Source organism: Dendrobates tinctorius, unplaced genomic scaffold (assembly GCF_039654945.1).
Source record: "Dendrobates tinctorius isolate UK_male_01 unplaced genomic scaffold, ASM3965494v1 ptg000158l, whole genome shotgun sequence".
NCBI classification, from domain to species: Eukaryota; Metazoa; Chordata; class Amphibia; order Anura; family Dendrobatidae; genus Dendrobates; species Dendrobates tinctorius.
Window position 1 is genome coordinate 12,599,612 of NW_027361825.1, and position 25,168 is coordinate 12,624,779.

The 25,168-nt window shown below is 44.9% G+C and overlaps 1 protein-coding gene across 3 annotated transcripts in view; it reads right to left on the minus strand.

Moving 5' to 3' along the window:
• The window catches only part of CLIC1 (chloride intracellular channel 1), a 39,896-nt gene that overhangs the window by 2,161 nt on the left and 12,567 nt on the right, over positions 1 to 25,168 (minus strand). For all 3 annotated transcript variants that reach the window (XM_073548980.1, XM_073548978.1, XM_073548979.1), the window contains exons 2-5: positions 14,919 to 15,028; positions 11,207 to 11,332; positions 4,090 to 4,196; positions 768 to 949 (exon numbers count right to left, since the gene is read on the minus strand). In XM_073548980.1, the coding sequence (XP_073405081.1) occupies positions 768 to 949; positions 4,090 to 4,196; positions 11,207 to 11,332; positions 14,919 to 14,974 (471 nt within the window). In that variant the 5' untranslated portion in view covers positions 14,975 to 15,028. The remainder of the gene's footprint in view (positions 1 to 767; positions 950 to 4,089; positions 4,197 to 11,206; positions 11,333 to 14,918; positions 15,029 to 25,168) is intronic.

Below are 25,168 nucleotides of genomic sequence, written 5' to 3' on the forward strand. Positions count from 1 at the left end.
GCGCCAGCAGGCTGGGAGGTGGTGAAACGTGATATTGCAGGAAGCTGCACGTAGATAGGGGACGTGGGGGCTAGTTCAGGGACCCAGCAGGAAGGGTGGGGGCGAGAGGTGCCATTTCCAGGGCTCAGCAGGCAGGGTGGGGGCGAGAGGTGCCATTTCAGTGGCCCAGCAGGCAGGGAGGGGGCCAGGGGTGTTATTTCAGTGCCTCAGCTGTCAGGGAGAGGGGTGCCAATTCAAGGGCCCAGGAGGCAGGGAAGAGATGCCATTTCAGGGGCCCAGCAGGCAGGGAGGGAGCGAGAAGCGCCATTTCAGTGGCTCAGCAGGCAGGGAGGGGGCAAGAGGTGCCATTTCAGTGGCTCAGCAGGCAGGGCGGGTGAGGTGCCATTTTAAGAACCCAGCAGGTAGGGAAGGGTTGAGAGGTGCCATTTCCGGGATTAGAAAGATATTTCATATAAACTGGCGAAACATGGATGAGGGGGGATGGAGCTGATTTTTCTCTCTCTGCTATTGCATACAAGGAAGGTTGGAGGAGCACCTTCGTATTTCAGTCTGTGCTAATAGATGTTTTCTTACCTACCATTTTTGCCCGCTTTTCGTCATTAACTTTACTTTAGCTGTGTAGGAGTCTAGGTTAAAAAGTAAAATCTGAGACACACCAGCTCTCTATTCTAAAGCTCATACCACCCTTCCCCCATGCTTTAACCTGCATCGCTGCTTCCCCAGGTCCATATCACAGATCATCCTGGAAGGCTCTGGGCACCTCTCACCTGTACTATGTGCAGCTTAGGGAGGAGGTTGCAGTCCGATAGCGTCAGCTCGTCTCCATCCAGAAACTTGCGGTGAGACACGGTCTCGTCCTCAGCGCTGTTCTCGTCTATTTCTTCCGGGAGGGGAGTGTTCAGGTAATTGTCCAGAATCTGCAGAGCCTTCAGGAGGCCTTTCTCCAGAGCTGGGGGAGTAGAAGGACTGGGTTACACCAGGACCGTATACAGATAGTGCAGACATACGGAAAGAGCATAGAGTATACAGCAAATTCAGCACTCAGTCAGTCACTTACTGACACATAGCATACTATACAGTCAGTAACAAGAGTCTGGAAAAGTCTCCCTTCTTATTTAAAGCTCAGGTTGCTGCTTTGTCCCTCATGCTTTACACTGCAGCTCTGCCGACTTTTTGTCAAGACTTGCATACTCCCCATTAAGTATTACCTGCCTAACCCAGGAAGAAGTGCAGAACCGCCTTAGTAAGATTAAAATTTACAAATCACCAGGCCCTGATGGCATTCACCCTCAGGTATTAAGGGAGTTAAGTAATGTGATAGACAGGCTTCTATTCCTTATATTTAAAGACTCTATAGAAACAGGGTCTGTTCCTTTTGATTAGTGGCAAGCAAATGTGGTACCAATATTCAAAAAGGGTTGTAAAAGGGAACCTGGAAATTATAGGCCGGTAAGCTTAACATCTGTTGTGGGTAAAATTTTTGAAGGGTTTCTAAGGGATACATTATGGAATATCTCAATGTTAATAAATGTTTAACTCCATATCAACATGGATTTATGAAGGATCGCTCCTGTCAAACTAACCTGATCAGCTTCTATGAGGATGTAAGCTCTCAAATGGACCAAGGAGAATCATTGGATGTAATTTATCTCGACTTCTCTAAAGCATCTGACACTGTCCCACATAAAAGATTGGTAAGTAAGATGAGAAAGCTTGGGCTAGGGGAAAATGTGTGTAGATGGGTAGGTAGCTGGCTTAGTGATAGAAAACAAAGAGTGGTTATTAATGGTGCATACTCAGATTGGGCCAGGGATACTAGTGGGGTACCACAGGGTTCTGTATTGGGCCCCCTACTATTTAATATATTTATTAATGATCTAGTGGATGGCTTACACAGTAAAATATCAGTATGTGCAGATGATACAAAACTACGTAAGGTAGTTAACACAAAGGAGGACAGTTTGCAACTACAGACAGATTTGAGTAAATTGGAGAATTGGGCTGAAAAATGGCAAATGAGGTTTAACACAGATAAGTGTAAGGTTATGCACATGGGAAGGAGAAACAGATGCTACAATTACTTACTAAATGGGAAACTGCTGGGGAAATCAGACATGGAAAAAGACTTAGGCATCTTAGTCAATAAGAAGCTAAATTGGAGTGCCCAGTGTCAGGCAGCTGCCACCAAAGCAAATAGGGTCATGGGATGCATTAGAAGAGGTCTGGGGACACGAGATGAAAACAATTCTCCCTCTGTACAAATCACTCGTCAGACCACACTTGGGAGTATTGTGTGCAATTTTGGACGCCGGTGCTCAAGAAAGACATTACTGAACTTGAAAGGGTTCAAAGGCGGGCTACTAAAATGATAAATGGAGTTGGTTCACTACAATACCCAGAAAGGTTATCAAAATTAGGTCTATTTACTCTAGAAAAGAGAAGACTTAGGGGAGACTTAATATATATGCACAAGTATATCAGAGGGCAATACAGAGATCTCTCCAATGAACTGTTTGTACCAAGGACTGTGACAAGAACAAGGGGGCATTCTCTTCGTTTGGAGGAAAGACAATTTCTGCACCAGCATAGAAGAGGGTTCTTCACGGTAAGAGCAGTGAGGCTCTGGAATGCTCTTCCTGAGGAAGTGGTGATGGCCAACTCACTGAAAGAATTTAAGAAAGGAATGGATGCTTTTCTTGTGAGTAACAGTATAGAAGGTTACGAATAACAGAATACTATAGGTAGATGGTTGACCCAGCTTAGGAGAAGGAATTTTTTTTCCCTATGGAGAAAATTGGCTTCTACTCTGTGGGTTTTTTGCCTTCCCCAGGATCAACAATGCAGAACAGCTGCACTAAAAATAGGCTGAACTAGATGGACATAAGATCTTCCTTCAGCCTTCATAACTATGTTACTTGTGTCTCTTGTTGCTTCTGCAACAGAGGAAACTCCCTGGAGCGAGATATGACCTCATGCACAACACAAACCACGGAAATCATGTGCAGTCAGCAAGTACTGGCGGAGGGAGGAAGCTGTGGTTGTGACCGATAGTGACGGGGCTTCCAGACTTCTGGAGTACAAGCCAAAAAGTGAAGCTTTCCCCTTCCCAGACTGTTGAGGACTACTATTGCATCAGGCCATAGAGGGTGAGATGGGGGCTATAGGAAAAGATACCCTTCTGAATATAGATGGAGACCATTAATCATGGATCTTGTATCGAACGAGGCTCCATAAGAAATTGGGAAACAGCCGGGCACAGGATTTTACCGTGCCCTTCCTGTCAGGATCTCACTGATCGCAGCCCTCATACAACCTTCAACGTGGCGTCTGCTGGTCCCAGCGATCAGGAGATCGGTAGATAAATGCTCATGGCCCGTGCTGCTGGAAGTAACTGGGCTCAGGGCTGTTTTACTCTGCTAATGGCTTTATCTTACATTTTGTAGTATACAGAAGATACAAAAATAAATATATATCACAGACACAGGCACGACAGATATATATACACACACATACATACACAGGGTGGACCATTTATATGGATACACCTAAATAAAATGGGAATGGTTGGTGATATCAACTTCCTGTTTGTGGCACATTAGTATATGGGAGGGGGGAAACTTTTCAAGACGGGTGGTGACCATTTTGAAGTCGGCCATTTTTGATCAAACTTTATTTTTTCCAATGGGAGGAGGATCATTTGACATAAAACTTATTGAGAATTTCACAAGAAAAACAATGGTGGTTTTAATGTAACTTTATTCTTTCCTGAGTTATTTACAAGTTTATGACCACTTATAAAATGTGTTCAAAGTGCTGTCCATTGTGTTGGATTGTGAATGCAACCCTCTACTCCCACTCTTGACACACTGATAGCACCTTCATGTTAGTGTGCTTTATTCCCATGATTGCATAATGTATGGAGATTGGATCCACACAAATAAGGGACGCATCCAACTGAACCCCATTCCCCTCTCCAGGGAAGGAGCTGCTGCTATGGTTTGTGCACCCTCCTTTTTGGATTTGCTCCCAAGTTTCATGCTTCTGGGTGCAGACTACCAGTCCCCGGGTTTTCAGGCGTTTTGCACTTACTTTGGTTCAGACAGGGGTTGGGATTCTTGATGTAGGCGGAGAATTTGGCAAAGACATCAAGTCCAGCTGTGTTCGATTCTGGGTTTTTGGCAGCCAACTTTGGGTACCTGATGAAGAGAAGTACAGTAGGTCAGATGAAGGAATTCCAAGCCTCACGGCTGAGTAACCATGCCCTAGTTTTCTTCTGTACTCCATTATGTCCTGTCCACTCAACCGGATTCAAAATCTGTTAGTAATGGCCAAAGTTTCCTCACTAGTTCTGTACAAGATTTAGGAGACCTTCCAGGGCAGCACTATACCCAATTTGTTGGTGACCCCCTGACTCCTAGCACCAAGGGTGCACGCCTTACCAGCCCCACCTTAGCGATGCTCCTTCTGGACTTTGCGGAGCTACTTTGCAAAAACTAAATTTTTTCTTTTGTTCTCAAATTCATCAAAAAAAAAAAAAAAAAAAAAAAAGTACATTGTGCAGTTTGTGACACACAAGGATCGCTGCCCTTAGCTAAAGCTTAGGAAGAGGGAGCCAGTCTTATGCCTACCACCACCACAGTACAGCAGCAAGAGCCGAAGGAGAAGTTTATTGCTGTGCGCAGGCTCGTGATTACTTAGGAGAAGCTATTGGGCAAACATTCACACACCCTGTATCTACACCACTGTGTATAACTGTACCCATCTTTATAAATAACACAGGTCTGCAAAAAAAATTTTCTCAAGAGCTGTTTTGGTTATTCCACGTAATCTTTATGTTTTTGAGTGCGCTGAATCCGAAAATGACCTCCGTTTTGTCATAGGACATCACGTTATCTGACAATTTAAGTAACCATGTTAAATAAGACAATACCTCAAAATAAGTGAAACAGACTCATAAAATTAATTTTTTATTACAAATGTTTCATGAAAATCATTTTTTTAACTGCAATGAGCTCACTAACACACACTAAAATCGATTTTTCTTCCCTGTGAGGCTTCTCTTGGTACATTTACGCTTGTGAGTAGCATCTGTATTGTCTCTCTGAAGCGTCCAACAGTAGTCTGCCATCATTGTAATGCTCCATCTTCCCTGGTATCGTCTTTCCATCTCTTTAATGTCCTGGTGGAATCGTTCACCTTGCTCTTCACTCACAGCTCCCAAATTTTCAGGAAAGTTGTCAAGGTGGTAATGGAGGGAATGCACTTTCAAACTCAGGCAACCTAAAGCTTGAAATGCTTTCTGCATTCGTCCGACGATTTTTTTGTAGTCAGGGTCTTTGTTATTGCCTAAAATTTCTCTAAGACCTCTTTAATTGCAATCCACCCTTCTTTTTGAGGATGCGTCATGGTATTGATAAACTCTTGATCAGCTATAAGCCTTCTAATGTCTGGTCCGACGAACACACCTTCCTTCAATTTTGCCGCCGAGAGGCCTGGAAACTTCGTGACCAAGTATTTGAAGCATTCTCCATCTTTTGGAAGTGATTTTACAAATTGCTTCATCAATCCCAATTTGATGTGGAGAGGTGGTAGAAGAACTTTATGGAGAGGAACCAAAGTTTCTCGGAGGACATTTTTTCACCAACTGTGAGCACCCTCGGCTGCCAATTCTTCTTGGTCCAGTGATTTTGTCGTTCTCGACTGTCCCATAGACACAGAAAACAAAGGTATTTGGTATACCCAGCTTGTTGCCCGAGCAGCATGCACAAGACTTTCAAATCCCCGCACACTTGCCAACCATGGTCTTCTTATTTAAGTTTACAAAGAACCAATTCCAAGTTCTCGTAGGTTTCCTTGAGGTGTACGGAATGACCTACAGGGATGGAAGCATAAAAACAGCCGTTGTGGAGTAAAACTGCTTTGAGACTTCTTTTTGAAGAATCTATAAAAAGACGCCATTGCGCTGAATCATATTGTATTTTGAATTGACCCATCAAACCTTCGACATCAATGCAATAAACCAACTTAACGAACTCGTCTTCACGATATTTGAACCATGAAAAAGACACTCCTGGCAACAAAAAAAATTCTTGCTTTTGAGCCTTGATCCGAGTAACTCAGCAGCATCTTTGGGAAGATTCAAGTCTCTTACCAAATCATTCATCTCCTCCTGGGAAAACAATTTTGGTCTTGTATCATCTTCAAAGTAAGAACTTGATTCATCATTTGGTTCAGGTATGACTCCACCTTCATCGGAGCTAGTTATCTCTTCCAAGGTAGCAGGGGCCTTAGGTACTGGTATATCTGTGCCATGGGGGATGGGACGAATTGCTGAGTGAATATTGGGGTATGAAATGGAATGCTTCCATTTTGAATTATACCCTTTCACATCGCATGAACTAAAGTAACAATCGTCACTATGGTTCTTTTGCTCTTGCCATACCATAGGAATCCCATAACGGAAAGCTTTTTTCTTACCCTTGAAGCAATTTCGGAGGTCCTCAACACACCGTTTGTACACTTTATGATGCGCCCAAGCTTTATGTTGATCTCCAAGCTTTAGTTCGAAATATACGAAGTATACTTTTTTTCATAAAGTGTGTAATACTCAGCTGTTGCTTCAGCACTGTATATTCACCACAAATGTTACAGAAACCAGGGCTGTGGAGTCGGAGTCGTGGAGTCGGAGTTAGTTTTGGTTGGAGTCGGAGCCGGAGTCGGTAGAAATGTACCGACTCCAGCTTTAAAAAAAATGTATTAATATTTCATAATTGAACTTTCATATGAATTTTATAAATGTTACTCAAATATATATGTTCTATCAAACTATGAACAACAGTGATAAGCAGTTCTGCTGGAGATAGAGACATTTCTTACTTCTTGTGTGTCACTGTTCTCCACTGCCCTTATCTAGCTTATACTTGGTTAACCTCATGCTGCCCCAACCCCCCTACTTACAATGTATGAAACTGAAAGTGAAAATGTGTTGCAAATTCTTAGTAGTAAAGCTCCTCCTCTAGACTAGATCATACTAGGTGTGCGTCTTCCTAGCATCTCACAGCTGCCTGCTACTCAGAAGAGGAAGACTGTAAGAAGTATTATCCTTTCAACAAACTTTGCATCAGTTAACTGTGAGTACATGAGGAATAATAACAGTATTACTGACCACTATATCAGTTGTACGACCTGGCAATAATTTTGTACAATTGTTTTTAGGAAAAACAATTGTCATTTGGATTGTGAATGCAGAATTAAAAACCTGAGAACGTCAAAGAAGCATCACATTAAATCAGCTGTATTTGAACATTTCACCATCACTCAAGATAGAAAACATTATGTCTGTCAGTGTATGACAAATGATCCAGACGAAAACAAATGCTGTGAAGCCAAGATGAGTGCATATTCAGGCAAAGATAAAAATGCTCCTACCAGAGCTTCTAATCTAAAAGAGACATTTACAGCGCTTTCATCCAGAAGTACTGAAAGCAGTGGATGAGAAAGACTGCATCCAAACCAATGAACCAGTGCCCAGCTCTTCCAGCCAAACAAAGGAGCAGAGAACTTTGCAGCCATCAGTTGCAAGATATTTTGTCAGTGACAAAGTTACTGTGACAATGACAGTAGATACATTTAAAAAAACAGATCATAGAGCTTGTTGTAAAGGATAGCGTGCCTATTTCATTATTTTCACGACCAGCTTTTATGTGTCTGAATGGGGAAATGTCCCGCAAGCTTGGCGTTTCTCTGGAGAGAGAGAGTATTAGAAAATTAGTAATCGAAGAAGCTTTTAAACAAAAGGAAGAACTTAAAAAAACTCTCAAGGGACGCTTTCTGTTTCTTAAAATGGATGCCTGCACACGTCACAGAGTGAACTATTTTGCCATCAATGTCCGATTTGTTTGTGACAAAAATGAAATAGTTACCAAGACATTGGCAGTAAAAGACACCAAAGCTCATCACACCAGTGAGTTTCTCCAGGTCTTGGTGGAAAAGGTTCTGCAAGACTACGAACTTAAAAAAGAGCAAGTTCTTTCTGTCGTAACTGACAATGCTTCAAATATGATAAGTACTATTAAGCTAATGAATGAGAGTAATGATGGTGACCAGCAGCTAGAAGAACATTCTGGGTCCACAGACACAGAAATGTTTGAAATAGAGGAACACAGTATTGTAACTGAGGAGCAAACTGAAGTTGCTTCAGATGAACAGCAACATGATAGTTTAGATGATCTTGTTGAAACTGTGTCAATATGTTCTTTCATTCATCACATGCGCTGTGTTGTGCATACGCTACAGCTGGCTATAAGAGACAGTCTTGCAAGAAGGACATGCTGCTGCACTAATTGGCAAGGTGAGAAAATTGGCTACTGTTGCCAGAACCCCTAAAGTTGACTCAATTTTGAAGAGACGTGCTGGAAAAGGGGCAATTATTGATCAAGCCACACGATGGGGCAGTACTTACTTAATGATTCAGCGCTTGGTTGAACTGAAAACCTTTCTTGTAGACATGGCTAACCCTCAACTGACGCTAAATGAAAGTCAGTGGAATCAGGTGACTGAGCTGGAAAAATTGCTAGAGCACCCATTTACAGTGACTAAAAAATTACAAGCAGAGGACTTAACTCCAGGTATTTTCTTAAAGGAGTGGAAGAACCTGATGTTTTGCCTGTCCCAAAGAGGAGGGTTAATTGCAAGTGGCATTGCTACATCAATGAAACGGAGAGAGGAGCTACTATTACAAAATAACATTCTTTTGGCAGCTGTTTATGTAGACCCAATGCATCGGATTCTTCTAGATGATCAACAGCTAAGTAAAGGAAAAGAAGCTCTGTTTGAAATAGCAGTAAGGATGAAAGGGTTGCAGAACAGTCAGGAGGAACAAGAAGAATTTGGTCGTCCTGCCACATCTTCACCCTCATCATCAACTGATGAAGAATTTAATTTCGAAAAATATTTGGATCACAAGGACCGTGCAAAGCGTTCCCGCATAGAAGAAGAGTCATCCCCATCAAGGAACACAGTCAGTACATTTCAGCAGAATTTTTCATGTGCACTAAAAGAAATTGAGAAATTTGACCGTTCATCAAAAATAACAGTGCAACAAGCGATTCCTCTGTATCCTGACATTGTCAGAGATGTTGCCCGAGTGGTTACTGCTTTGCCACCAACACAAGTTAGTGTAGAGAGGTTGTTCTCTGCTCTCAAAATAATTAGATCAGATTTGAGGGCATCCATGAAGGAGGATCTGACAGAGGCAATACTTTTTCTGAGGACAAATTTATAGATTTCTTATTATTAACTGCATAAAAGTGTTTATTGCATATTTACTTACAGTTTAGAAAAGTTTATAAAAGTTATTTGCTATATTCTAATTGTATTCTAATAAATGTAGTTTTTGCTCTAAGTGGTCTGATTACTTATATGATGGTGAGAAACTGAATAAGCACGATGTTTAATATTTTACAACAGTAAATTTGTTGTTATGAATTGGCCATTTATGAAGGAGTCGGAGCCGGAGTCGGAGCCTGATAAAATCCAGGAGTCGGAGTTGGAGTCGCAACTGTGGCTTACCGACTCCACAGCCCTGACAGAAACTGTCAGGCGAATTAATACACTTCCGCTGAGCCATAATGCTAATTTTGGGAAACACTGTTGAATATGACGAGCTAACACAAACGGAGATAAAAAGTGTGAACAGGCCAGAACCAAGATAAAACAATTGAAACAAGCCCGTGCATGTCAGAGCCCGCTCGTTCAGCTTGCAACATGTTGATGCTGGTTTCATTAGCTCTCTGCAACTTCTTTTCTTTGAAAGTTATATTTTTTTGGCATTGTATATCTTCAATGCATTGATGTGAATTAATTAATATTAATTTTGACTTTCAAAACCCTAAGATGATAAAAAAAAAAAGAGAAAAATTTACTAAATTTGAAGAGAATTTTGCATTTTGTGGCAAATCCTGACGTCCAGGATTTTTTTTCAATATTTTTGTCGTTTTCAGCACACCAAAATACATGGAAATTAGATGAAAATAATCAAACAGCTTTTTAGTCGCAGACCTGTGTAATCCAACCCTAGCCACAGGAAGAAGAGACACCTTGATCCTGGATAAAACATCTCGTATTATGCTGCAGAGATGGTCTCATTATTCTGCTGAAGTCACTATGTACATACATTACTGATCCTGAGTTACATCCTGTATTATACTCCAGAGCTGCACTCACTATTCTGCTGGTGCAGTCACTGTGGACATACATTACTGATCCTGAGTTACACCCTGCATTATACCCCAGAGCTGCACTCACTACTCTGCTGGTGCAGTCACTGTGTACATACATTACTGATCCTGAGTTACATCCTGTATTATACCCCAGAGCTGCACTCACTACTCTGCTGGTGCAGTCACTGTGTACATACATTGCATTACTGATCCTAAGTTACATCCTGTATTATACTCCAGAGCTGCACTCACTATTCTGCTGGTGCAGTCACTGTGGACATACATTACTGATCCTGAGTTACACCCTGCATTATACCCCAGAGCTGCACTCACTACTCTGCTGGTGCAGTCACTGTGTACATACATTACTGATCCTGAGTTACATCCTGTATTATACCCCAGAGCTGCTCTCATTATTCTGCTGGTGCAGTCACTGTGTACATACATTGCATTACTGATCCTAAGTTACATCCTGTATTATACTCCAGAGCTGCACTCACTATTCTGCTGGTGCAGTCACTGTGTACATACATTACTGATCCTGTACTGATCCTGAGATACATCCTGTATTATACCCCAGAGCTGCACTCACTATTCTGCTGGTGCAGTCACTGTGTACATACATTACTTATACTGTACTAATCCTATTGCTGAATATGAAGGTGAGCTTTCACGGACGTCAACAACTTTCACAAGTTGGCATCTGGTAGAGGTGGAGTGTTGTGGAGCAGGTTAGCGCTTTCATAGCCTTGCCACACCCCATATCCGCTCACTCTGTCCATTCTTTGCCAAGATTTCTTGGTAGGCATCTCCTTTTTTACACTGGGTTGGTTGGCAAGAAAATAATTTAGGCCATATGACTTAAAATTCACCACAAGGATTCAGTCCACAATATGGTGGCAATCACCCAACGCTAGAGGTTAATGGGACAGAAGTATGAACACTGTCTAAAAGAATATTTAACCACTTGTAACCCATATACATACTTTGGTGGGGCCAGGGTCTCCTCCAGGAATTCTTCTATCTTATTGGTGTCTGTTCGGACATCTCCTTGGAACAACAGGAAAGGCGGCAGAGCTCCGGGTGCGATATGCTTTAGGGATTCTGGTCTCCTAAGAAATAAAAAGGGCAAATTAGAATTATACGGAGTGTAGTACGAGTGCAATTATTCCACTGCATACTTCGTACAGGCCACAAAACCTGTAAAACCGGATCTCTGAGCGTTAAAGTATAATTTATAGAACAGGTTGTGAAAGTTACATTTACAAAACGAAGGAGACACACAATATACCGTATTGGCGGAGAGATGAGGGGAGGGTCCAACCTTTGGGCCCCCATTTAGCTGGAAAAGGGGCTGCCCGAGTTTTCTCTTGTTGCATATTTAACAATATACTTTTTACTCACACAGATTTGGACATTATTTTGCAGTCCGTTTCTTGAACTGTCCCGGCAAAATAGGGACTATGGATAAGTGAGGGTTCTGTAACAGATCTGGATGATGAAATCCATATAAGTCATCTCTCCATTTACTATGCAAAAATGGAAAGGCGCCTCCCCATTCTCCCACAGATAGATGGGCCACGTGCGAGACCTTTCCCATTCTTTAATAGATTATAGCACCTGTGAGACCTATATATAGAGGGAGGACCCCATCTCCAAGACCTTCCCCCATACACAGAGGTGCCGCCTGCGAGACCTTCCCCTATTCTCCCATACACAGAGGTGCCGCCTGCGAGACCTTCCCCTATTCTCCCATACACAGAGGTGCCGCCTGCGAGACCTTCCCCTATTCTCCCATACACAGAGGTGCCGCCTGCGAGACCTTCCCCTATTCTCCCATACACAGAGGTGCCGCCTGCGAGACCTTCCCCAATTCTCCCATACACAGAGGTGCCGCCTGCGAGACCTTCCCCTATTCTCCCATACACAGAGGTGCCGCCTGCGAGACCTTCCCCTATTCTCCCATACACAGAGGTGCCGCCTGCGAGACCTTCCCCTATTCTCCCATACACAGAGGTGCCGCCTGCGAGACCTTCCCCTATTCTCCCATACACAGAGGTGCCGCCTGCGAGACCTTCCCCTATTCTCCCATACACAGAGGTGCCGCCTGCAAGACCTTCCCCTATTCTCCCATACACAGAGGTGCCGCCTGCAAGACCTTCCCCTATTCTCCCATACACAGAGGTGCCGCCTGTGAAACTTCCCACGACTCTATATACACATGGCATGATCCCTGTGACAGTGAGGATCTCTCTCTCAGGGAACACAGGACTGCTGCCCATGAGACTCCTAGACCCCAGAAAAGAAAAAAAAAAAAAAAAAGACAAACACTTGTGAAACCACGCACCTTCCATTTAGAATACTAGGATCTTAAATATTGGTGTGATGTGGATGAAGGACCTACGGCCACCTAAGGGTGTGCGACTGCTGGCCTCTAAAGCTTATATACATTTTTATTAAGAGACTTTGGTTGCAAAACTGTACATACCCAAAAATAACTTTTATTGTTTTCGGTATACAGCCCTTATGTAGGCCTATGTGTCTCCAGTTTTATCCTGTACCCACCCATTAGCTCCCTTTTCTCCATCCTTTCTCCTACTATCTGTAGAGGGGGAAGATACAGGAGTGTAACCTGACTACAGAAGGTTTTGTTTGTCGTCTGTAACCAAGGTGACATACAGGACTGTATAAGAGCTGAATATGTAAAACAATAGTCTGAATAAAAATGAAAAAAAACCTTTTTTAAAAGCTTGTTTCAGGATGCATTGGAGGCAAGGCATACGTGGTTGCAAAAGTGTTAACGCCCTTTAACTTTTCACAACTAAACTTCACCAATTTTGCAAACTGGGCGTGGAAAGGAAAATAGCAGCAGGGCCAAAAGGTTTCCAATGACTGAATGAATGGCTTTGGCTGATGGAGCCACCGTCTAATGGTGACAAGGGCAGAGACAGGGGTGACCCACGGCAGCACATCTGAGGGATTTACTCTGTGCACTGCCCTTATTTCTACTGTTATATTGAACATTTCATCATTCGTGTTGAGCGAACGCGCTCGCTACTCCACTTTGCATCGGGTACACATTAAGTATTGCGGGTGCTGGAGCGACGTGCTTAAGTTCCTGCCCTGCATGTTCACACCAAAAAACACTATGTGGGGACTGCCAGTGTAAGTCAATCCCTGCATGTTTAGCTGTCTAAGGGTACGTGCCCACGATCAGCAATTGCTGCGGGATTGACGTTGCATATTTATGCAGCGTCAAACCCGCAGCGGCCAAAAGTGACAGCATAGTGGATGGGATTTCTAGAAATCCCATGTCCAATATGAGTCCAGAAATGCCGGTGGCTCACCCACAGAGACGGACATGCGGAGTGTCTTTCCAGACTGCAGCATGTTAATTTCTCTTGCGGAGAAAAATTACATCAATAGAATGTATTGGACACGGTAAACCTACACAGTTCAGTGAGCACATGCGGACTTACCTGCATTCAATAGACGGCAGCGCTTTAGATGCAGCGAACATACACTGCGTCCAAAACGCTGCTAGTTTCGGATCATGGGCACCCGGCCTAACAGCAAAATATGCGGGGCAGAGACTCGAACATGGCGAGTACCTGTGGTATTTGGCGAATACCCAAACACCCCGATGCAAAACTTGATTAGCGAGCACTTGCGCTCAACACTAGTCATCATATTGTCATTTTTTTTACTTTTGAAAAAAACCCTAACCCCAACGGCAAAGAATTAAAGAAACAAAAATTATAACATTTTAAAAAAAAAAAAAATCTAAGGGGATGACACAAGGGGTGGTGGGATAACATTAATTATCGGCTTTTGATCAGTGATAGGGTCTCTCACAGTGATCAAATGGAACCAATAGAAAAACTCCCTGCTTTTGCTGGCCGGCAGATCTTGACGGGAACACTGTGCATGCCACTTTTTTTTTTCCAGAAAAATTAGGTTGAAGGCCAGGAGACACAGCAGGAGGCACAGGGGTACAGCAGAGGGGCTTGATGAATGGGTTGTCCACTACTAAGACAAACCCTTCTTAAACAAATGTTCGTCCCTCAAAATAATAAAGCCTATATTTCCCTCCCGTGCCGGCGCCGTCCCGGATCTGTGATGCGGTGGAATGACACGTGATGCCTGGCACCCACTGAGCGCTGGCGTCGCTTTCTCCGCCTTCAGACAAACTGTGGGGAGCTCCCATCCCACATGTGCAACTTGAAGGCCACTTGAACCCATATTGGTGCCATATTGCAATTTCAACTGGTTCATCGGAACAGGGCACATCCATGTCAGCGATTCCCTTAGTTTTCAGTGGCCGCGCCTCTACTTCTTGTGACCTCTATTTCGGGCAATAGAGTTGGGACCTTAGCCGGTGTCCAGTCTGGTGTTACACAATGTCTGGATCTGGGCAGCCTTTACATCTGTGGCCGGCGTCTAACGCTTACAAGCCAATGCTATGTCATGACGTCGCAGAGTGTAATAAGTGTAAGAGCTGCTGAGGATGCCGACATGAGGACTACCCTCATCTGGATGGGAATGAGGACGTCATACCAGAGCAGCTCAGCTCCATCAGCCAACCATTTCCGCTCCACACAACTGGATCAGAAGGTCTGGCCAGGACAGTAAAAGGGTGAAGGGTTGTGCCCACTTAGGTCCCTAAAAGTTCTTGATTAGATACCAACAATTCCTCACTTTTTCAGATCGACAGTGGTGACATTGAACGTGACTCCTTTCAACCAGAGGACCATGAAGAGACGCTGGCAAAACGGACAATTTCCAATGGTCTGTCCATCAGAGCCCGCCTAGAGGGGGAAAAAAGAAAAGAAATTTGGAATTTAGAAGAAGTGGAAACATGAAGATATCTGCTCTATGTTACACATTAACAATAACCCTGTTGTGCAAGAGAGTAACAGAGAAAGCAGAAAGGGAGGAGGAAAAACAGAGGAACCGAGCCAGAAAGAGCAAATAATAAGAAGTAATGAAAAGTGAGGAATGTGACACTGAGAAAGGAGGTGTCCATAGAGGAGGGTAAGGGAGATGTGGAGGAGTAGGTGAGACCCAGTCCTGTCTCCATTACTTGGCATGTCCATCCTAGTGAATTCCTGAGTTTTAAAGGGTCACACCCAAGTCTTACAAACCTGAAACAGAGATGGAAAGGCGTTAATTCAGTAGTTTGGAGCTGTAAGTTTTGGGCAGGAGAGGGTGCAGAAAAGAACTAGAGAAAGCCAAAGATGAAGAAAGGTTTGATCACGGTGGGTGCGAAGTCACTGTATATACTGCAGGCAAACAGGATCGCTGGTGCATCGCTAGGTGGTCGCTAGTGAGCTGCCACACAGGCAGATCTCACTAGCGACATCGCTGGGGACGGGGATCGCTACTTACCTGTCAGACGCCACGTCCTCCCGCCCGCCTCCACGCGTCGCTCATAGTCACAGCAGGAAGCGCCGCAGGAAGTGGCCAACGAGGAATGGTCCAGGAGCTTCTCGCGCGATCAGCGATAACCAGCGGGGGAGCCGGTCGGAGGTAAGCATCACATGCAGCGATATCGCTGCAACGTCACAAAATCGGTGACTTTACAGTGATATTGCTAGCGATATCGCAGTGTGTAACGGGGGCTTAAGAAAGGTGGCAGCCATGGAACAAGCAGATTAACGAGAACAAGGTGGGGTGCACGATAATGGTCTGTCTACTTAAAACTTACAGTGCCCGCCAGTTCTCATATAGATTTGTAATAGTGGGACAATTTTGAAGTTAAATAGTTTTACTTGCAAAAGAAAAAACACGTGATCTGCAGCACCTGGAAGCGGTCACTATACAATGTACAGCGCTGCTGTATTCTGCTCCGATCGGCACAAACTACTGATCATGCAGGGGGGGCCCGGGTGTCTGACCTCTGTCGTTCCGATACTGAATACATCACTCATCAATATCTTAAGTCTAGAGAATTCCTTTAAGAAAAAAAATGCATATAAAAATCTGTTTAATTGCGCTGTAGAAATATTTTTTGACGTGTCCGGTCAATAATCTCCTGGAGAGGAATGAAGCTATTTTCAGTGGGCCACACCCATGTTAAATTACTAGATTAGGTTCAGTAACTCACTATGCAAGTGTGACCTAATGGGACCAAGCCTGTGTCGGGATTTCATCCGACACTATACAGATCTGAGCAACAAGGATAAAATAGAGTTAATGATGTTAATCCAGTAATACAGCAGTAAAGAAGCCCATCTAATTTTTATAGTTGTCAGGTGGATGATAACTAATTGTTCCCGATTCCCTCCCAACAAATGCTCACTCGATTTATCAGAGCGTACATGTATTCTCAATGGAGAGAGGGGAGTAAGACGCTGCCAGACTCCCATAGCGGCCGTTATTGTTCCCTAAGAATAAAAGGATTGGGAGATGGAATTCATTATGCCTGATGCCTTTTCCACCCATCACGGCATATGTCAGGGAATAGTTGGAAGTCCCAAACCAGAAAAAAAAACAAAAAACACAACAATGAAAGGAACCTCATGTACCATTCATAATTATGGAGGTGTGACCACTGTGAGGGAAAGGAGTAGTCCACGCTGCAGAAGTGGCATTGGACATCTGCAGTGTAATATATTTTACTGACTATGTGCTTTTTTGGAGAATGCAGAGCCATTTGCTCCAGGGCAAAGAAACTGAAAAAGGTCTCATTAACTGTTTAATAGACAAAAATAAGTAATCTACGTACAGAAATAGCTGTGAGCAAGAAAGTACACACGCCACACCCAGACCCTTCAAAGAGATGAGGTCACTGAGTAAATCTGAAATAGGGTGGTGTCCCACCAAATCGCCTGGTTCCTCCCATAAGAAAGGGCAAGTCAGTGCTGAAAGTTGTTCTAATAAGGGGCTGGATTACTTATAAGTGCGAGCTCCCCCTCCCAGAAGATTACACCCTTCCTGTCAAAAGCTGGATTCCTGGCCAAAGGCACCTCCTTGCATGGAGAGGAAAGTAAATAAGACCTTCACTTCTGATAAGGATCTCATGTCCCTGATATGCTCCTCAGTTAGGGTAGGGTCACAAGGCTCACAGTGGAGAGCGAATCTTAAAATTTAGCAAATCAAAGCTAGATGCATCAAAGTAAACTTCTCATTGTCTGCCAAGGTCAACAACGGTGTCTTCATCTGAGAGAAGAGCGGCGGCGGGCGACGAAGAAGAGCGGCGGCGGCGGGCGACGAAGAAGAGCGGCGGCGGCGGGCGACGAAGAAGAGCGGCGGCGGCGGGCGACGAAGAAGAGCGGCGGCGGCGGGCGACGAAGAAGAGCGGCGGCGGCGGGCGGCGAAGAAGAGCGGCGGCGAAGAAGAGCGGCGACGAAGAAGAGCGGCGACGAAGAAGAGCGGCGACGAAGAAGAGCGGCGACGAAGAAGAGCGGCGGCGAAGAAGAGCGGCGGCGGGCGGCGAAGAAGAGCGGCGGCGGGCGACGAAGAAGAGCGGCGGCGGGCGACGAAGAAGAGCGGCGGCGGGCGACGAAGAAGAGCGGCGGCGGGCGACGAAGAAGAGCGGCGGCGGGCGACGAAGAAGAGCGGCGGCGGGCGACGAAGAAGAGCGGCGGCGGGCGACGAAGAAGAGCGGCGGCGGGCGACGAAGAAGAGCGGCGGCGGGCGACGAAGAAGAGCGGCGGCGGGCGACGAAGAAGAGCGGCGGCGGGCGACGACGAAGAGCGGCGGCGGGCGACGACGAAGAGCGGCGGCGGGCGACGACGAAGAGCGGCGGCGGGCGACGACGAAGAGCGGCGGCGGGCGACGACGAAGAGCGGCGGCGGGCGACGACGAAGAGCGGCGGCGGGCGACGACGAAGAGCGGCGGCGGGCGACGACGAAGAGCGGCGGCGGGCGACGACGAAGAGCGGCGGCGGGCGACGACGAAGAGCGGCGGCGGGCGACGACGAAGAGCGGCGGCGGGCGACATAGATGCCTCTGAGCATGTGCAGTAGGAAGCTCCACTGCCATGACCTCGAAATATCTTAACCTATACCACATGCTGTCATCTCCAGGTCACGGCAGCGGAGCTTCCTACTGCACGTGCTCACAGGCATCTGTTCCATTAGCATACTGGAACAGGTCTTTGCCAGTGTAACAAGACGGTGACCATTTTTTTTTTTTCTATCATACTGACATTTTCTCTCAAATTTTTTCTTCTATTCCCGGATAACCCCTTTTAAAAGGGAACAGTAAACTGTCTGATGGTTCTTGAGAACAGCATGTTTGCTAATGTCTGCCAAAACCTCAGAGTGGTAAGACATGGGAATCCAACAAACTACCATCAATGCTTTCATGAAGTGACGCTTTACCGTAGGCCATGAAAAGTACTCCAATGTTCTCCAAGAGAGCAGCTCCCTGAATCCTTATCTCTAAGTTAAAAAAAAAAAGAGAAAAGGATTGGGAGATCCAATTCCAACCACCCATCTTTATCTCCCCAGATAATCTGTTGAGGGACAGGGGAATGGAGGCAAATCTCAGCCTACTCTATTGTGTAATGGGGATAGAACTTAATAATCCATCATTGCCAATTTGAGGACATACTAAGTTTTCTAGTAATATTATTTCTACAGACTAACAAGACAGATTTATTTTTTCTCAATACATGTGGAACTGATCAACGACTTCTACATCTGGCCAACAGTACATAACGATGGATGGCCAATGGCGCAAAGGGGAGGGGGTGGAGAAGAATAGTAAAATCCAAAATCCTTGTGTTATGCTCAAGAAATAGACAAACAGGTACGGAAATGGACTGCAGACAGGAAGACCTGCGCCACATCATAGTATAATAAAACCTAATTGTGGAAGATTCTGGGAGGTCAAAAGGATGTCCTGGAAACGTGGCTGGATCCAAGTGGGACTGAACATGAGCCGATCATTATTTTATTAGTGCCAAAATGCGGCAAATTAATGGGATAAATAATACCAAGCAAATGATAAAGGCAAATGAGATGCAATTTCTGGGAAAACCCTTCAGGATGCTCGGTCATACGAAAATGCTGTAGATGCCCCCATCCCACTTGCCTACTGCATAATCAACTTGCTAAAATATGCAAATTCTGGCCTCAATTTCACATCAAATATGAGAACTTACCAGCCACCCAATATTTGTACAGTTCCATTATAGACCCACTGACACCACTGTATGCAACCGTCAATGTACAATGCGTCCCCAATACCGCTGAGGACAATACCGCCAAATATCAAGGATCATGACAATTATTTCTATATTTAATCCATTAGAAACTCATTACGCCACCACATGAAAGTTAAGATGCACAAAAGGGTACACGACAGGGGCTCAGATTTTGAGAGGAGCCATATTACGGACCCATAATATGACCATGTGCATGTTCTACTGGATGTGGATTTTCCTTAAGGCTCTGTTCGCACGTTGCAGCCAAAAAAGTGCAATCATCGGAGCATGACTGCTATGTGCGAGCATGGCTTAAATATCTTCTGATATGCAAGAAGAGGCGATTGAGGTGGGTTGAGGGTCAGCAAGTGAAGACATCCACCAAGTAGGTACAGGCTGTAGAGCATTACTCTGACCACAATGGCTCCACACTGAAAGGTTTTAAATTCCAAAAATTGGATAAAATTTGCAGCCATAGTCACATATCCAGGAATAAAAACAAGGACAATATTGGAAATTAAAAATAAGCTCGGCTCAGGTTGGAGCAGATGAACGGCCCTGCCCTAACGTGACAATATTCTGAGTAACCGAAGATGATGTTCAGTAAACATTCGAGCACGGCAGAAGGCGACGGCCTGTTACTGTGTCAACACAGGGAGCGTTATATTGCCCCGGGGCCTTTACCTATACCAGACACACCGCAGGTCACAAGTGGAGAGCTCCAGTTCTCAAAAGCTGACAAAAGGAAGAGAAAAAAAAAAAAAAAAAAAATTCCCACAACCATCTTATATACATGTACACCATGGCCTCCTTGAAGTGTCCTCAAAAGAGATCACCCGGACTGACACCATTACCCAGTCTCCATGATTGCCGCCCCCCCCCCCCTTCCTAGTCTATATGCAGGACTCCCCCGGATAAATGGGAACCAAGCAGGACTCTTCAGATAAACGGGCACCGGCAAAAATGGTTTGCAAAAGGCTTTCCAGATTACACATTCCAAGATCTGATCCATTTAAGCCCCTGTAGATATTCGGATAAATCACAGTGGCCCCATTGCCACCATGTGGTGCCTCTACAAGAAGCGGTTCTGCTTTTCCAATAGTCAACATCCGAAATATGGTGGGTCGCCCTCCCAGGGCTGTGGGGTACTCGGCACCGGGCCGGTATCAGTGGGATGTGTCACAGCGGCGGAGATCCGAATCGTGGCCCTGGGCGCCCAAGTAATAGGAAGATGTGTATGGTAGAATGTAGTTAATGGAATACTTCGCGACGCCACTTGTGTTCGGCAAGGGAGGTGTTAAGCCGACGCTGCAGACAGATCCTCCGGGACTGATGGTGTGGTGCAGCAATGATGTTATAGCCCTCCACAGGCAGGGCTGTTGTCCCAGGGCAGTGTAGATGTGGAGACACTTAGATGGTGTAGTGTTTGGCGCAGGGGATGTAGCAGTGCCAGACGGACGGACGCAGGAAGGAATGGAGGACACCAGGGCATGTAGTTCTAAAGCTTTACTCACAGTCTGTAGTGCCCGCTTCTGTACCGTTTCCTCCGGGTCAGGGACTCAGCCAACCCCCAGGCAAAATGGAATGCTCCCTTCCACACTCCGCCAACTTATGTGCCTTTTCTGAACGTCTCCTCTATAGCGCCATTAAGTGTGAAGATCTCCTAGTACTGAGTTACACTGGAGTTCCTCCTATCAGATGTTCCCAAGAACGCTACTTGTACGGCAGACAGCTGTAGCCTGCTTCGGGGACTCCTTACTCCTGAGTCCCGGCTCTCTATCAGTGTTGCTGTTGTGCCCCCAAGTCTTAGAAGGGAGTAGTGCATTTACAGCCCACTACTCCACCGGTGTCTGCTGCACAACCATTAGTGTCCATACAACCTCGGGGACCGGGCCCCGGCCTTGCGCTTAGAACTTCTAGGCAGGGTTCTCTTCTAACCCACGTCCTCTGTGTTCCCTTTTTTCCTTCGTTCCATACTAATCTCTCTCTCTCTGATGGAAGTTCAGGCTTCAGTTCAGTCTCTTTCTCCTTCTTTCCTTTCCCGTGCCAGCAGACCCGGATCACTCAGATCTGCTGCAGCACTCCTTCCTCCATCCCTCTTCCAGGGATCCCCCACTCCTCTCCGAGTGGCTTCCTCTCACTGACCTCCTGTCAGACTGACCCGTAATCCTAAACCTTCCCCCTCTTTTATGTATCATCAACTCCACCCACCTCCCAGCACAGTTAGTGTTCCGAGCAGGGAACCACCAAAGGTGCTCTGCTTCTCTCTAAGCAAGGAGCCACAATGTGATTTTGCTGAACTACTCTATTGTGTGGAGTGCGAGTGTTGGAGCGTGGTCAGGAGCCTCCAACTTACCTGGATGGTGGGGCACCACACCTTAGGAGAAGGTGCAGTACCTCTGTGGCGACTGAGCCTCAGGGGCGCCACAATGGCATTCCTCAAAGAACACTATGGGTCCACAGAAGACTGCGTGCGTCACATTACGGACCCCGATCTTGTCACACAGAACACTTTACTGCAACGATTTGCTTGTTGATTCAGCCAAACAGCTGACAATCTTGTCCAACCTTTGGATGTCAAATTTGACAAAATTGCTGTGCGACAAGCTGTAACTTTCCAGGTAGCTCTACTCGGGAAACCATCAACCCTTATGATATTTTACCGACTTATGCGGGTGTTTACACATGGTTGGATGCAAAAACATCAGACATTGGAAAAATATCATCTGTGAACGAAGACACCGGATGAATTTTACACACACTTCCCAAAACCTCATTTTCTGCAAAGATTCCCCCCCATTATAATAAAAGGCACCAGCAGTGGCCAAATCCACCGAACATGAGTCAAATGGAGTTTCCACATACCAACTGAAAAAAAAAAAAAAGAAAAAAAAATAAAAAAAGTCGTTATTAGAGATCACCAAATAGTAGCGGTTACTGAAAATGCTGGTATTATGGGGGGGGGGGGGGGTGTCTGGTCTAGAAAACCATTTCCCCATAACCTAAGTGAATTTTGAAAAAGAGGTTGGACCTCTAGATTCTCATCTCTCAGTCAGTGAAGATTGGCTACAGAGAGTGTCTCCTGCCCTGGAGAACCTGTCTGGTGATGCAGCAACCAATTTCTTTCAGATTTTCCCACAGATCACTGCTGATCACTTTGTAATCAAATTATAAAGAAACACTTTTAACAAGTTGGAATTATCCAGGGTGAAGAACCACATAAAAAAGGAACTGGTCAGACATTTCCTGCTGCCACAAACCTGGGCAGCATGAATGAGAGACAAGGTCCGACATTACAAACATCCATGTTTTACTGTCATGACGGTGGCAAAAGGATGCCCAGCATGCGGCGCAACACAAAGGGAACACCAGGACATATGTACTAGAAAGGCCCTGGCAATAGGAAGAGGGGTCACCTCAGTCAGATCCCTGCACTTTGCTATCGTCCCTAGACAGTGCCCCCGGTGTGCGATCACTGGCCAACAACTCACCCTGACTAACGTTTAGGTCAGTGAGACACTAGTCACACTAATCCAATATGACAACACGAGGAAGGTAAGACAAACAGGTGGGAAAAGGCACAACAAATACACTCTTCAACTTCTCCAGTGGGAAACTTCGCTGCTGCAACAGGAATGAACACCTCAGCTTATCCACACTGACTCCTTCAAAGTGGTCAGTATAGAAGATCTATAACCGGCAAGGGATGAAGCTAGGATTTGGTTTATATAGTGCAAGGGACTGGTGACAAGAGTCCTTAACTCATTCAGCACCAAATGACAGTAAATACACTCCAAAATCAAAGTAAGAGTCAAACTGGCTCCAAAGAGGCCTTACCTTCAGTTAAACGTTGTGACCTACTGAACCCAGATCCCCCAGGGTTCACAACTAGACAGGACACACTCTTGAAATTTACACTGAAAAGCTGCTGTGTTTCAAAGAAAACAGTCAAGAACAATGGTCTGTAAATGCAGACTTCTCCCCACCTGGTTTGATTGACAGGCCTTTCGCTATACACAAAAAGGGAGAGAATTGTCAATCTTGCAGAGGTTGGGAGGCAAGAACTGGTCTCGAGAACTTGTCTTCTTGGTCACATTTTTGGGCAGCATGAATCAGTTACATGGTCCCTCGTTGTACACTGCATCATTGACTGGTTTCTATATATACACTAGGGTGACCGGATCTCATATGGGGGGGGGAAAAAAAATGTCAGAATCTTGTTCGTCTGGACCCCACAAAACGATTCCCCTTTCCAGATATTGAAATAGCCAAAATTTGAGCTCGATCAAACGACGTTAACCCGTGCCGCTCGTCGCTCAAAGTTTGAAAAAATCCAAATTGAGGTATTTTAAGATTTAGGTATTTTGCATAGTCTGTTAGACTATAAAGAATGTGACAACAACATTGCAGAAATAGCCCTGACCAAATTTTCGAACCATTTGTGGTATTTGAATGCAGAGTTGGTGGGATTATCGTTTTTTGATCCCACCATTACAGACAATGAAAAGTTGTTAATGGCTAATAAATTGCTCAGTAGCACAGATGAACCATCAGAGCACGCTAACCTACATGAGTTGATAATTTTACATAGTTATCTAATCTATTCTAGAGCTTTTGTTAAAGTAGTTTTTGAAACGTCAGAATATAATGCTCGGCATTTGCTTACTTGCAGGACATATTGCTTTTGTTCTTCATCTTTTGTCAGAAGGTCGTTAAAGTCGGTTACTTCCTACCTCTTTTAATTTTTCTTTCCTAACTTTTGGCTTTACAACCCTAGCGTGCTCTGATGGTTCATCTGTGCTACTGAGCAATTTATTAGCCATTAACAACTTTTCATTGTCTGTAATGGTGGGATCAAAAAACGATAATCCCACCAACTCTGCATTCAAATACCACATATGGTTCGAAAATTTGGTCAGGGCTATTTCTGCAATGTTGTTGTCACATTCTTTATAGTCTAACAGACTATGCAAAATACCTAAATCTTAAAATACCTCAATTTGGATTTTTTCAAACTTTGAGCGACGAGCGGCATGGGTTAACGTCGTTTGATCGAGCTCAAATTTTGGCTATTTCAATATCTGGAAAGGGGAATCGTTTTGTGGGGTCCAGACGGACAAAATTCCGACATCGATTTTTTGCGGTCACCCTAATATACACACACAGGGAGAAGTCTATCAATCTAGTTAGGTGGGGAGAAGTCTACGGGGAAGCAACTGGCTCCTGTCTTCGGGTAAGTGCACACGTAGTTTTTAGGTTGTGCGGATTTTGTTGGAAAATCTGCAGGACAAAAGTCCTGCGGTTTATCCGCGGATTAGCCTGCGGTTTCACACCTCATAACGATAAGGTGTGAAACCGTACAAAGAATTGACATGCTGCGGATTGTAACCTGCGCGGAAAAATCCACAGCATATGCACAGCGATTTTTTTTTTTTTTCCCCCATAGGAAATAAAGGTACTGTACAACGCAGCAGAATCTGCTGTGGACCTGCAGGGCCAAATCCGCTGCGGATCCACAGCAGAATCCGCAGCGTGTGCACATACCCTTCCACGGTTTTCTCTGAAACGTTGAGAAAGACGTGAATTTTTGTAAATCTGAAAGTCTCCGATTCAGGCTGCCTGTGGTCCGGGCAGTATGAATCACATGAGTTTCCTGTTAAAGTAATGTGATAGCTGCCACCGGCATAAACTGATGTTCATGAGGTAAAGGTGCCCATACATTTTAGGGTCTTAAGCTGTGGAACTCTATACTCCACCTTATGGGGTTTGCTTACGACAACATATTACAAAGTTAT